The sequence below is a fragment of the Balaenoptera borealis genome, assembly GCF_965194805.1.
Source record: "Balaenoptera borealis genome assembly, chromosome: 7".
Classification (NCBI taxonomy): Eukaryota; Metazoa; Chordata; class Mammalia; order Artiodactyla; family Balaenopteridae; genus Balaenoptera; species Balaenoptera borealis.
The window spans coordinates 5,826,781-5,840,848 of record NC_138864.1 but is presented as its reverse complement, the minus strand read 5'-3'; the positions used below and the strand labels follow the sequence as shown (position 1 = coordinate 5,840,848).

Here is a 14,068-nt window from a genome sequence, read left to right as displayed (position 1 = left end):
TTAATAGTTTGAAATAAATTCATGTAATACATTGGTAAGCATGGTTTCCTTTTTTTTCACTTGAATAAACCATTCAACAACATTTATTAGGTACTCATGGAGCAGGCCTATTTGCATTTTAAGAATTATGGCTCTCTAATCACTTCTGCACTAGAATTTTGAGGCTCCCTTTTCAGTACTATGTCAAAACTGTATTTTGAAATCAATAACTTGGACCCATACTTTGCTCTGTTAGAGCAGTTTCATCATTAGGAATCTCAGCAAAATGTTCTATGGAAAGAGAGGAGGAAACCAAAATTTCCCCCAATATACTTTATGGATGTGAAAGTCTAATATCGACAGCATGAAATAAAGTCTAATATCGACAGCATGAAATAAAGAACCTGAGAATCACATGTTTCTCTTGGACAACAATCAAATAGTATCATAGTATCATAATCCAGGTTCTGCCCTGTGTTTGGTTATGTATCGTCCTTATGTAGAAAGAGGAGGGGCGGGGGTTACTTTACTGTAATAACGGCCCTGGGGCTCCAGCCTGGAGCATGCCTGGGACAAGGGTGGGTCACACGAGTTTAGACAGTTTCACAGGATGGTGTCAGGTTCACGCTCTCTGTGCAACAAAATACCAGGTTTCCTGGAATTCTCACCACGTTTGAGGAGCCATCACTGTGATTTCCAAGCTCACTGCCCACCTGGGAGTGGTGACATCACCAAGGGGAGCAGGGAGACTCTGGGGCCCCTTGATGGGGTCTCTCTAGTTGCAGCATGTCTGCTGGGGTGAGAAGAGGCTGCTTGTGTGCTGAGACATCCCCGCTGACCCACCTCCCCAGGAGGCTGGGGCCATTTGTTGACAAAATCATACCTTGATATAACCTCGGCTCATAAAAATCTTCCCTTGGATGATGGAGAGATGGCTGATTTCTAGTAGCCTTTAATACCAAAAAGTAAGTTCTGGAAAGCTGATCACACCTGAGAGTGTCTAGATGGCATTCCCCTGAGGATTTGCATGGAAAGCTGTGTGCAGAGCCCATTTGGCCCAAGGTGTTCTTGATAAACAAGATAAAAAATATAAGCATATGTAAATTTCTTGAGGATTCAGTTAGTGGTGGCTTTGCAGTTACTAAAGTCCACAATGGGTCAACATTTTATTGATGACAAAAGTATCCATTTTTCTTGGGTATTATTCAAACGTTAATGACTAAATGATTTCTTCTGTATGGAATGAAGCCTCTCTGACCACCCTTTGCTGACCTCTAGTTCAGCTCCCACCATGATGCACAGTGATTTCTTATTTGTGTTGCACCAGAGGCCAAAAGTCCATGAAGGCAAGAAACCATGATTTATTCCTTTTTTTGTGGTCACAATAATTTGTACTTAAATGCTTAATTCAAAATTTTGGAATCAATAAATGTATGGGGGAAAAGCTTTAAGGGCATTAAATAGTGACCGTAGTTCTGCCTTTTCTCCCTAAACCTATTAAAACTCTGACTACCTTTTTCATCAATGTGTCAGGTGTTGATGTGATTGATAAAGGCAGAAATATTCTATAACATGCACTGATCAGATCAACGGGATTAGCAGTGGCTTCTTTTATCCAAATGAAGAGAAGTGGAGTTGGTTTGGAGTGACCTGTAACTCCAGGAACGTTGCCTGTGACCTTCAGCGCTGTTGTTTTAATACATTCAACAGAAATGCTTTCTCACTGGGCTCTGGCACAGTGACTAATGCAGGGCTCTCATTCAGGATTGGACTGTGCCTGCCGTGTAGGAGAGAGGATCATCCCCAGGAGAACCACAAGTCCATGGACTAGGGAGGTGGGATGTCCGTGCCACACGTAGATTGCAGGTATAGACTTGTTCAGGGGTTCAGTTTCCCTCACCTCTCCTCCAGAGAAACAGGGGTTCCCCTATTTGACTGTGTGCTTCCGCATGAGGTCCCAATGATGCAAATAATCCAGTCTATCCTGTTCCTCAGTTTGGTGCATGATGTAAAGTCATGTTTAGAAGAGAAAGTCAAGTAAGTGAAAATGAAATATCTGCGTGCATCCATCAGTGGCCCACGACGTGGGAGCTTTGAATGAACAGAAAAAGCGTGTATTAGTTATCTTTGTACCTGCATCTCCCAAATGACTGAGAATGGAGATACTAAAAGCAGTAAGTTACAAGAAGGAAATATTATATTTGTGTGAATTCGACTGGATCTTCTAAGGATCGACACTATATATCTCTCTGTAATGAAAGAGAATTTGGAGAGGATCTCAGGGAAAATCAGTTCCCTTATCTTATGATCCATTAATGGGTGCACTATTCCAAGATTCGACGGAGAATCAGCGACCACAAATAATATCATGTGATGGAATCAGAAATGCAGAAGAAATGCAGGTACGCAGCGAGGACAGTTGACAACACAGCATTTTTAATCTGTATCTATAGAAAACATTTATAGAAGCTCTCTAATAGAGGGATTATAGAAATACATTTCATATATAATAGTGTACTTTAGTGTACTTACTGTGAAAATAGCACATTTATTTAGAAGTGGACTTTTTTGCCCAAAGTTCTTGTCGATGTTTTGAAATATGTCCATTTCCTTCTCCTGCAGTTGTTGTGACCAAGAAAAGAAAAAGTACCAACAGTTTTCCACGATTCCTCATCAAAAGTCTGCTCCTTTCGGTCGATATTTCCCAGAGGCATCCAGAACGTTCAGATAGATCGGGAAAGGATCCTAGAAAACATCTGTGGTCCGTGCGGCCAGTCCTACATCTGCCGGCACTCGTGCCTGGTGCACATGGCCTGCCTCTCAATCCTCCAGGTGCCCTCCTCGTAGGTGCAGTGGCAGACGGTGCACTCGTCCGTCTTCACTTCCCTCCCAGCGGGGATGACAGCGGTCTCGGCAAAGCAGTTTGGGCCTGGAAAGAAGAAACAGGTTGGACTTGATTAGGGAGTTAGCTTTACCCTGCATGTTTTATCCACTCCCTTTCAGGAAGGACAGTGAAAAAGTTACCATTTCAGGACTGTGAAGTGTTCCCACTTTTTTCCTGAAATGAAAGCCATGTTATTTAAAATGACACAAATGAACTTATTTACAAAACAGAAACAGACTCACAGACTTAGAGAATGAACTTAGGTTTCCAGAGGGGGAAGGGATATTCAGGGGGTTTGGAATCAATGGACATGTACACACTGCTATATTTAAAATGGGTAACCAACAAGGACCTACTGTATAGCACAGGGAACTCTGCTCAGTGTTATGTGGCAGCCTGGATGGGAGGGGAGTTTGGAGAATGGATACATGTATATGTATGGCTGAGTCACTTTGCTGTGCACCTGAAACTATCACAACATTGCTTTTTTTTTTTGCTTTATTTTTTTAAATCACAACATTGTTAACTGGCTATACTCAAATATAAAATAAAAAGTTTAAAGAAATTAAAAAAATAAAATTTTTATGAATGACAATCCTGTGTTTTTCACCAACTGTGATTTTCAATTCGGGGGCCTTCTACATGGGCCGGATCTGCAATCGTTTGAGTCAATTAATTCCAAGTAATCATAGAAAAACTTGATTAACGGGGACTTTCAGAGAACCAGGCTTATTAGGAGAGAGAGCAGAAACAAGCGAATTGCTTGAAGTGACATAAATCCAGTGTCACCACCACTTAGAGCAGGTTTCAAAGGTCAGCTTATGGAATAACCACCTGGACGGCTCTAGAAACACTGGTTAGTGGTCCCACGCCCTAGCACTTCTGACTCAGGTTTGGGCTGTGACCAGGGAATCTGCTTGGATAACAAGTGCCCAGGTGATGGTGATGCCGGCCTGGGGCCACACTTTGAGAGGCACTGTCTCAGCATGAGCCAGGGGTACATCGTCAACAGTCTTCCTTGAGAACTGAAGACCCCTCGATTCTTGATCAACATCACCTGTCAGCTTCTCCACCAACAAAGGTGCCACATGTGCATCTTATTCCGTGTAAAATCCAGGACACGAAGAAATGGATATCGGGGAGATTTCCAGGGTGAGTTTTTTCGGTTGAAACAAATGGTTTCTGTGTTACAGTTCATACCCTCAGCCATATGGGAACAACCGCTCAGCCTCCAGACCTTTCTCTGGAACGGAGACATCGGTCCTTACCGCAGCCTGGAACACAGGGCTCTCACGCTCATCCTCCCTCCTTTGCTTCTACAGCCTTTGATAACGTGCTCACACCAAAGCACGTCCAATGACACTATCAAGTCATCAAAGAGATGAAAAATGTTCATCTACAAAATTTAAAAAAATAAATGAATCCACCAAAACTCTAGGATAAAAACTGACTTTTTTGTAATTCTAGTCAGAATAATTCTAAGCAGAGTAAGTCATGCTTCAGTGGCTTTGTCTTCTGTGTCAGCCAAGTGGCGAGGATCAGGGCTCCTGAAGGTGGCTCTGGAGACCTCACCCCCGGGTACCGCCCCTTCTCCCACCAGGAACTCCGCTTTCCTCGGGCCCCTCCACTCAGACCCGCCCTAGATTCCCCCCCGACCCCCGCCTGTCTCCCCAAGACCTCGAAGCATTAACAGTCATTCAGCAGAGGAGGACCTCAAACACAGATCCAACCCGGTTTTCTCTCTTGAGCGCTGCTCCTGGGTTTCCAGAGGGTAGTGGTCTCTGCAGGTTGCTGACACTCCACGCTCACACGCCTGGAACCACTGCCTCTTCGGTCCCACGTGATGGCTGTGTTGGTGGTAAAGTCACTCCTGCATCAGCTTTGGTGAATCAGGATACTTGAACTCCAGACCCTCCCCACCTGTAGGCCAACAGGAGGTTCCTGATCTCCAAACCCCCCACCCAGCCCACCTCCTGTTCCTCGGCCTTGGACCGTGTCCTCGGCTCTGTGAGGTCAGAGGCCAAAGGGCCACAGCAGCAGCTCCAGGTGGGACCCACCCTGTGAGCACTGGTCCCACTCAGCTCCTGGGATGCCCTGACTTTGACAGTTGACACCAGGTCTCTTTGGTGTGCTTTTTTCTTTGTTTCTTTTTATCTTTTTCAGAGTTTAATTTGAGGGTCCAATCGCCTTCTAATTTGCCCTAATATTTATCAGTGTGCTTTGCACATAGAGGGCACTCCATAATTGCCCAGAAAACCTGTACCTTTAGCTATAGATATTCATGGAGACTTACCTGTCTCCTCTTCAGAAAAATCTGGATTGGTACCACTACTTACTAGTTATGAGATCTTGGACTAAGGGATTTCATTGTTCTGAGCCTTAATGGCCTCATCTGCAGAATGGGAATGCCATTCCTCACTGGGGTCCTGAGGATTAAACTAGAATAGATAGTATACTTCTGCCCTTAAGTTATTCAACAATTCCTATCCCTCTTGCCTGAATTAATCTATGTCATTGTAGTAGTCACTTCTAATGAGTTTTTATTAGTATTAACTTATGTCTATTTTTTAATTCACTGTAGGACTTTAGATCTTTCTTTTTCAATGATTTGCAACCACTGCAGTCTTTATTCTTTTTTACATTCAAATTGTCCCAATTCGGCTTTCGAGTGGCCCCAGCTTTAGGCCGCTCCCCTGTCCTTCAGACACACTCCCTCAGCTGCTACCAGCCTCCTCCACATCTGTGCCAACAACGCATTTTCAGCTCACTTTGCCCATATCTGGAATAAGCCTTTTCTCCGAGGGGCTCAGATTCCTTTGGTGGAGAGGAATATTGAGGATCCAAGGCCAGATTATTGCAAGTGCTCATTATTACTGGGGTGTCACTGCATGCAGCCCCTCTCAGTGGGCACAGGTGGGGACACACACACACACACACACAGGTTTTAAATTGTGGGTTGACATTATTAGGATTCATAATTCTTTCTTCTTAGATTTTATATGTGTACATCGTTTCTCTTACAATGAAACACTTCAAATTGAACATATTTATTTAAGTAATTGATCCTATTAACTCTCTGCTTAACTTTACTTAGATTTTAAATTATGTACCTCCTCTTCCACTGAGACTCTTGTTTATTAAAATCACCAGCATATTCACCTATTTCCTCTCTCTCACAGTTACGTAAAAGAGTTTTAAAATGACACCGTAAGTGCTATTCCTACCTAACAGTAAGATTTTCTTAGTTCTTACAGTCGGTGTCCTTTGTTCAAAAGTCACCCAGCTCTTCTCTCCGCGTGGCCGTATGAACCGTGGTGTATAGCATGAGGCTTGTTTGTCTCACTGTGCTCTCCCACCCCAGCCGCTGTGATGACCAGCTTCACTAGCTCTTATGTATCCCCTAGTGTAACTTTCTTTAAAAGAATAAGCAAATTATTATTTATTCGTCTTTCATAAAAGGTAGCATACTCCTAACTCTATGTACTCAGCTTTTTTCACTTAAAAATATGTCCCAGAGGGTCACTTCACATCCGTACACAGGGCTCTTGTGAGGCAGCGCCCCTGTGTCCCCGTCACAAGCAAGGTCAGTGGGCATTTGGAAACCAGCCTCCCAAACCCCCCGCCGTGTATAGGAAATGCTTAAATACTGAGAGCATTTATTATCATTTGCTTCAGGCAAGGAAGAGATATGGTAAAGTGAGGCTCACAAGAAAGTGCTGGTAGTGTATTAGTAAAATCTGTATTCACGAAGAAAAGCAAAATCCAACAAAAACACCAAGTGTTCAACAAAAACACCTAATCCTAGAGGTAGAAAGCAACAATTTACACTTTGTCTCATATAAGAAAGTGTTTGTTTCATAAGCTTTCAAAATACTTATATATAAAGTCATCTCCTTATTACTGCTTAATGAATAGTGAGAAGAAACCCTGATTCTGGGTCTTCACTGAGCCTCAGTTTCGGATTAAACTCAGGTCGAAGGTGCTACAAGCATCTGGACTGTCAGGTATTTGTCTCCCAGGCCTGTGATTAAAAAAGAGTAATTATTCCTGGTAAGAGATTTTACTATGACGTAATTTGTAAAATTTTGACCGTTGCTGCATCTGGATTATGTTATAACCCCTTTCCTAACCCCTTGTAGAACTGTCTGTGTAGGCTTGGACACCACGTGGGGACACTTTTGTCTGATGTGGCAAGACTGAAAGGAGGGGAGAGGGAACTGTGTTCCAAATTCGTGCATTTTGTTCAAAAGTCACTTAACTCTTTTCTCTGTGTGGTCGTATCAGTGACACAGAGTTAGGCTGTACAAGTGTTGACCCTTGAAGAATTTATAAAATAAGCTTTCTTCATAGATATATAACTGAATCACTGTGCTGTACACCTGAAACTAACACAACACTGTGAATCAACTATACTGCAATTAAAAAAAAAGAAGAAAAGTAAGCTTTCTTCATCTAAAATGATTTTAGTCTGAGTAGAGGGTTATTCACATGACTTTTAGAATTATATCCACTGTTGCTATTTTTTCCTGCTTCAAATATTTACTTATGATATAGTTCCACAAAGTTACTGCTCCTGTACTTTGTAAATTCTTTTTGAATCAAAACCACATAAAAGTGTTTGGTAAATTATGAACATTTCACTAAAATATAATTTCTACAACCTATTGATATTTCTATAACAAATTCCAATTACTGAAAATTTCTAAATCTTCCATCTTAAAAGCAATGTTCCTATAAATTAACCAAATTATGAGACTCTTGTACCCAACTCCCTCTGAATATGTGTGTGTACACACACACACACACAATTATTTTCCTATGAACCATATTACTTTAAAAATTTTTTATTTTGAAGTTATAGATTCCAGTCAAACCAGGAATTTGGTACTACAGGGAGAACCCATGTGCCTTTCACTCAGTTTTCCCAAGTTACATCTTACATAGTTATAGCACAAAACCAGTGGGTCCTCCCTGGTTTTGTTAGGTACACTGACAGGTACAGTGGGTGTGTGCACACCTGTGTCATTTTATCATATGCGTAGTTTTGTGTGACCATCACCAGACCAAGATCCAGAACCTTTCCATCACCGCTGAGATCACCCTCATGCCTCCTTTCAGAGTCACTATTATCACCCTTCCCACCCCCCCAACCCTAACCCTGGAAATCACTATCCTTTTCATATCTATAGTTTTGTCATTAAAAGAATGTTATATATGTGGAATGGAACAGTAAGTGAACTTCTCAGGTTGGCTTTTTAAATTCAGCATAATACCCTTGGGACCCTGCCAAGTTGTCGAAAGTACCAATGGTTCATTCCTTTTACAGAGAAGATGTTTCCATGCTATGGATGGACCCCACTTTATCCATGCACCTACTGATGAACATTTTGGATTTTTTCCCAGTTTTTTGTCTATCAAGGATAAAGCTGCTATAAAAATTCACGTACGTGTTTTGTGTGAACATAATCTTCATTTCTCTGAGATGAGAGCCCAGAAGTGCAATTACTGGAGCCTACAGCAGTTGTAGGTTCAGTTTTATGAGAAACTGCCAAACTGTTTACCAGAGTAACTATGAAATTTACATTCTAATCAGCAGTCAGTTTATTTGCATTCTCAATCATAATTATTTTAAAATTCTGGTTTGATAATTCCAACATGTCCTATCTGACTCTGGTTCTGGTCTCTTCAAACTGTTTGTTTGTTTTTTGCCTTTTAGTGTACCTCGTTAATTTCGTTTTGAATGGTTACCCATGATGCACTGGGGAAGAGGAACTACTCTAAATAGAACTTTAGTAACCCTGACAGCGAGGTGGCGGGAGGGTTCTCAGTCCCATTATTACGTCTTAATCTTTTCGTATTTGCTTCTGGATTGTGAGCTTCACAAGTGTTTCTTAGCCCCCCACCTTCCCCCTTGGTTGTACGGATGGCTCCGGGGGCTGGAGTTGGGTATTTCCCTTCCCCCACTTCAACTGTGCTTTGGTGAAACCTCAGCAGGTTAGGCTCTGGTCAAGTTTCTCCTGAGATCAGAACTTTTTTAAAAGAATAGAATGTTCTGAAATATTTCAAAAAGGATACGTACCCCCTTCTTCTGTGAAAAGATGTCAAAGTTCACGTAACTGTGCAGACCCTCCATGTCTGGGACCCCCGGGGTTTTGACTCAGCAATTCGTCGCGTACAGGTTAGGTTTTCCTGCCCCGGCGCTGATTTGCATGGAGGTCTCTGCTCTGGTGAGTTTGATTCTCTACATCTGTCTCTACGTGTCTCCAAATTTTAGGGAGATTCAATTTGCTTTGTGACCTTACTTCTCTGATGGATCTAAGAAGTGTTACCGATTTTTCCATTTGTTGAGCTTTTTACTTGTTTTTAGGATGGAGAGGTGACTGGAAACCCTACTGATTGATTTTTGAGCCAACTTTGCATTCCTGGGGAAAAAAATCCCTTGTGGTCATAATATAAAATTATTTTTATATATTGATGTATTTGATTTGCTAATAAGAAATGTTAAGAAATGCTGTTTATTTATTAAAGATATTGGTTTGTACTTTTTAAAATATTGTCTTTGTTTAGTTTTGGTATCAGGGTGACACTGACTTCATAGAATGGGTTGGGAAGTATTTCCTCCTCTTGTTGGAAGATTTTATAGAAGTGATATTAGTTCTTTAAATGTCTGGTATTTTTCTCCAATGAAAACATCAGGACCTGGAGTTTTGAAGGGACTTTTAAAATTATGAATTCAATTTCCTTAGTAGCTTTCATACAAGATTATCTGTCTCATATTGGGTAAGTTGAGGCAGCTCATATTTTTCAAGGAGTTGGTTCATATCCTCTAAATTGTTAAATTTATGTGTGTAGAACTGTTAGTATTCCTTTATTATCCTTTTAATTTCTGTGGGATCTGTAATGACATCTCCTGTTTTATTCTTAATATTAGTAATTTGCATCTTCTCTATTTTTTTTCCTGTGTCATGTTAAGGGTTGATCAGTTTTGTTGATCTTTAAAAAAACCACCTTTTTATTTCATTAATTTTCACAACTGAATTTCTGTTTGCAGTTTTATTGACTTGTTTTGTTTTTATCATTACTATTTTATTCTTTCTATTACTTTCAGTTTGTTTGCTTTTCTTTTTCTATTTTTTATAAATTTATTTATTTATTTATTTATTTATTTAATTTTGGCTGCCTTGGTCTTTGTTGCTGTGCATGAGCTTTCTCTAGTTGCGGCGAGCGGGGGCTACTCTTGGTTGCAGTGCACGTGCTTCTCATTGTGGTGGCTTCTCTTGTTGTGGAGCATGGGCTTTAGGTGCGTGGGCTTCAGTAGCTGCAGCGTGTGGGCTCAGTAGTTGCGGCATGCCTGCTCTAGAGCGCAGGTTCAGTAGCTGTGGCGCACAGGCTTAGTTGCTCCGCAGCATGTGGGATCTTCCCAGACCAGGGATCAAACCCCTGTCCCCTGCACTGGTAGGCAGATTCTTAACCATTGAGCCACCAGGGAAGTCCCTGATTTTCTTTTGCTAGTTTCTTGAGTTGGTGATTTACATTATTGATTCGAAAATTTTCCTCTTTTCTAATGTAAGCATTTAGTTCCATAAATTTCCCTTTCAGTTCTACTTTAGCTGTGGTCTCATAAGTTTTGATGTGCGGTAGTTGTATTTTCATTTTCATGAAACACTTACTTTAAATTTATAGACTTGAAGCCCAAGAACCACTAAGAAACTTGAAAAAAAAAAACCACATATGATAACTTGATGAGCTAAAATATAAATTACTGAAGAGAATCCTGATGTACAAAAGCAGACTCTGGTCACTATAATTATTCAGTGACAAATAAAGCCATATATATATATATATATATATATACACATATATATATATGACTTCATTAGTAAGTAGGGGAATAGAGAGAAACAGTTTTTAATCTTATTTAATCTAATTATAATATCTGATATTTATATGGTACTTTAAAAAATATGATGCATGCAGAAGAATTTTATAAATGGAAATGAGATTTAGGGGAATAAACATTAGTCCAAGTCACATGGCTCATAACTAGTTATTGATACATTAAATTCTATTGCTGGCCTGGCTGTTACTCAAGTACGCTCAGGTTAAAAATGGCTAATTTCAAAATGAGCACAGCATATAATGCCTTTTTTGCCTGAGGAACAGTTGTTCAAGCAGGCAGTTGATGGGCGTTTGCTACCCTGAACTTTTCTGTGCTGCTCTGACTTCAGGGCAAGGAGTCCACACCTTTCGTTCACATCACCTGCACAGTGACTGACTCGCAGTGTCAGAATAGCTTGTATCAGGCCCAGCCCAGGACCCGAGGTGCTGGCGGGGGACTCAACACCAAGGAGGTCTCTCATCCCCTTAGGAGCCTCACATCCAGTCTCCCGAAATGCAGAGTCTGTGTCAAACCCCCAGTTTTGCCCTAGTTACCAGTGTGAGTGAAAAAATGTCGCTGCCATATCAGTACACACAGGATGTTGCAGCCATCAAGCCATCACATTACAGCCTCCTGGACGGTGAGCCCTGAGGGAACTCAGGATGGAAACAGGGTGCCTGCCATCTAGCAGTCAGCCACTGCAGCCCACCCCCAATAGTGTACCCTGAGGGGACTCAGGATGAGAAAGCATAGGACACTGGCCCCAGATGGCTGAGGTGCAGATCAAAGGGATGATTTCAGTGAGCCCAGACTCTTGCACCTTCCCATGCATAGAAAAGTGCTAAATTCCTTAACTTGAGATGCCTGGTTTTCTTTAATTAACAGTAATCCTTTGATGTTCCGACTACCTGGTCTTTTTTGCAAAAACCCCTATGTACCCTGGCTCCCCCCTTACCTCTTTGGAGCAGTCCCTCAGGCTGCGTCCCGGGCTTAAGTTCTCAGTGTTGTCCTCCAAATAAAACGTAACTCTCAACTTTTAGGTTGTGCATTTTTATTTTCAGTTGACACCAGCACAATCCAGCCCATGATATCATGTGTCCACTGACCTGACAATAAACTGGGCTGAGGCTCACAAATTCCAAACCAAGCCTGAACCTGCGGGGACATCTGTAATTAAGCGTCCCTCCTGGGTGCTCCTGTGTCTCCGGCAGAGCTGCCTGTCACAGTGCCACCCTCAGGGGCCCCCAGGGTCTCCCCGCCAGGGAGAAGGGAGGGTCATCACAGCATCTAGCGCTGCACGCAGCACAGAGCTGGAACTCAGGGCATGTACAACTGAGTTACAGTTTTAGAATTAAATAATGAATTGACACAATGAAAATAAAACTGCCATGGCTACACAGAAGGGTAAATTGCCAACATGCTTTAGATTTCTACACGGAATGGTGAGCCACAAGAAGACAGGGCGTTAATGAAGAAAGGCCTAAGTGGGTGCCTGGGGGCACCGCCTCCTCCCCCATCAGGGACTAAGCACTGAGGAAGAGCCCAGCACAGCAGGATGGCAGGACAGCGAGGGAGACCCAGGCAGCCAGGAGCCCAGCATTCATCTTCTAGATCAGTGATACCCCCTTCTGCTCTGCCTCATCTTTTTAGCAAACCGTCTACTGAATTCTTAATTTGTTATTGCATTTTTCAGTTTCAACTTTTTCAGTATCGCCCAGTTCTCAGTGAGACTCTCCAACTTTTCTTCTGTCTTCTTGTGCGTGTTAACCTGTTACTTTAAAAACCTTCTGAAATAGTCACCATATCTTGATAACCTGTGAGTCTCTCATTTCCTATTTTGCTTTTCTCTTGGTTTGGGGTCATTTGGTATTTCTTGGCTTGCCTGGCAATTTTGAATTAAATAACAGATACTGTGAAAGCGACATTGTACGGGCCCTGGATAGAGCCTTTTGGCTGACAGAGTACAGGAGGGCTACAGTGATCTGGCCGCGAATGGATTTGAGGCTTTGTTCGGGCTGGTCTTTTCCAGTCCCCCCTCACTCCTAGGGCACAGCCTTTCTTGAAGTCTTGGCTGAAAACTCCTGCTGTTTGCTGGGGCCCCTCCACACGCTCTCCTCAGCACTGTAGTCCTGGCAGGTCTCTGCAAGCTCCAGCCACCCAGCTGCTGCTTTCTGCTCGGGTTCTGCTTCTCTTGCCTGGCACACTGCAGCTTTGCAGTCTGCAAATGCCTTGAAGGAAAATTACATGAAGAATTTTGGCCTCACTTCTTTGTGGTTCCCTCCTCTTCTCAAATGCAGCCTCCCTCTCAGTTCCCAGCCGCCCTGGCGGCCCCAACACCAACTTCCACCTCCCAGCTCAGCCAGAAGCTGCCACCCTGGGCTACGGCTTTCCGCAGGACATCTGTCCCTGCTCTAGATCCTGCAAATGCCCTGAGCAAACACTGGAGAGGTGAGTATGGAGCTTAGCTCAGTGAGCCTGCCTTTTCTCTGACAGCTAGACCTCCAAGTCCTTTGCACTCTGATATCTTCAAACCATTTTTTTTTTTAAAAATGCATGTATATTTTATCCAAACCTTAGAGTTGATCTCAATGGGAGAGTTTTTCCACACACTCCATCATGGTGTGAATGAAAAATGTCACTGCCACATCAGTAAACAAAGCATCATCAAACCATCAAACCATCACATTACAGCTTCCCTGACGGTGAGCCCTGAGGGAACTCAGCATGGAAACAGGGTGCCCGCAATCCAGCCGTCAGCCACTGCAGCCCACCCCAGCGGTGCACCCTAAGGAGCCTGGGGATGAGAAAGCACAGGACACTGGTCCCAGGTAGCTGAGGTGCAGAACAAAGGGATGATTTCAGTGAGCCCAGACTCTTGCACCTTCCCATAGGTGCATAGAAAAGCGCTAAATTCCTTAACCTGAGATGTCTGGTTTTCTTTAATTAACAGCAATCCTTTGATGTTCCTACTACCTGGTCTTTGTTGCCAAAACTCCTGTATATCCTGGCTCCCCCCCTTACCTCTTCAGAGCAGTCCCTCAGAGCTACCTGAGAGCCTGTCTGGGCTTAAGTCCTCAGTTTTGTCTGCCAAATAAAGCAGAATTCTCAATTTTTAGGTTGTGCATTTTTTTTTTTCAGTTGACACTAACAATTCCCAAGTGAGAAAGGAGAAGATGATAAGTAGCCCTGTAAGATAGGATGTTAACCTGTAAAAATCGGTCAGACGTTTTCACTGTTTAGGCGAGTGGGGATGGTGACTCAGAGATGCTATGGATTTATTGATCTATAAAAAGTCAGACAGCAGGTTATGGAATGTGGCAATCTCC

General features: G+C 42.6%; 1 protein-coding gene across 3 annotated transcripts in view; it reads right to left on the bottom strand.

Moving 5' to 3' along the window:
- Positions 1-377: 377 nt before the first annotated feature.
- Positions 378-14,068, bottom strand: part of VWC2 (von Willebrand factor C domain containing 2) — a 121,670-nt gene continuing 107,979 nt past the window's right edge. For all 3 annotated transcript variants that reach the window (XM_082399305.1, XM_082399304.1, XM_082399306.1), the window contains one exon: positions 378-2,908. In XM_082399305.1, coding sequence (XP_082255431.1) covers positions 2,757-2,908 — 152 coding nt within the window. In that variant the 3' untranslated portion in view covers positions 378-2,756. The remainder of the gene's footprint in view (positions 2,909-14,068) is intronic.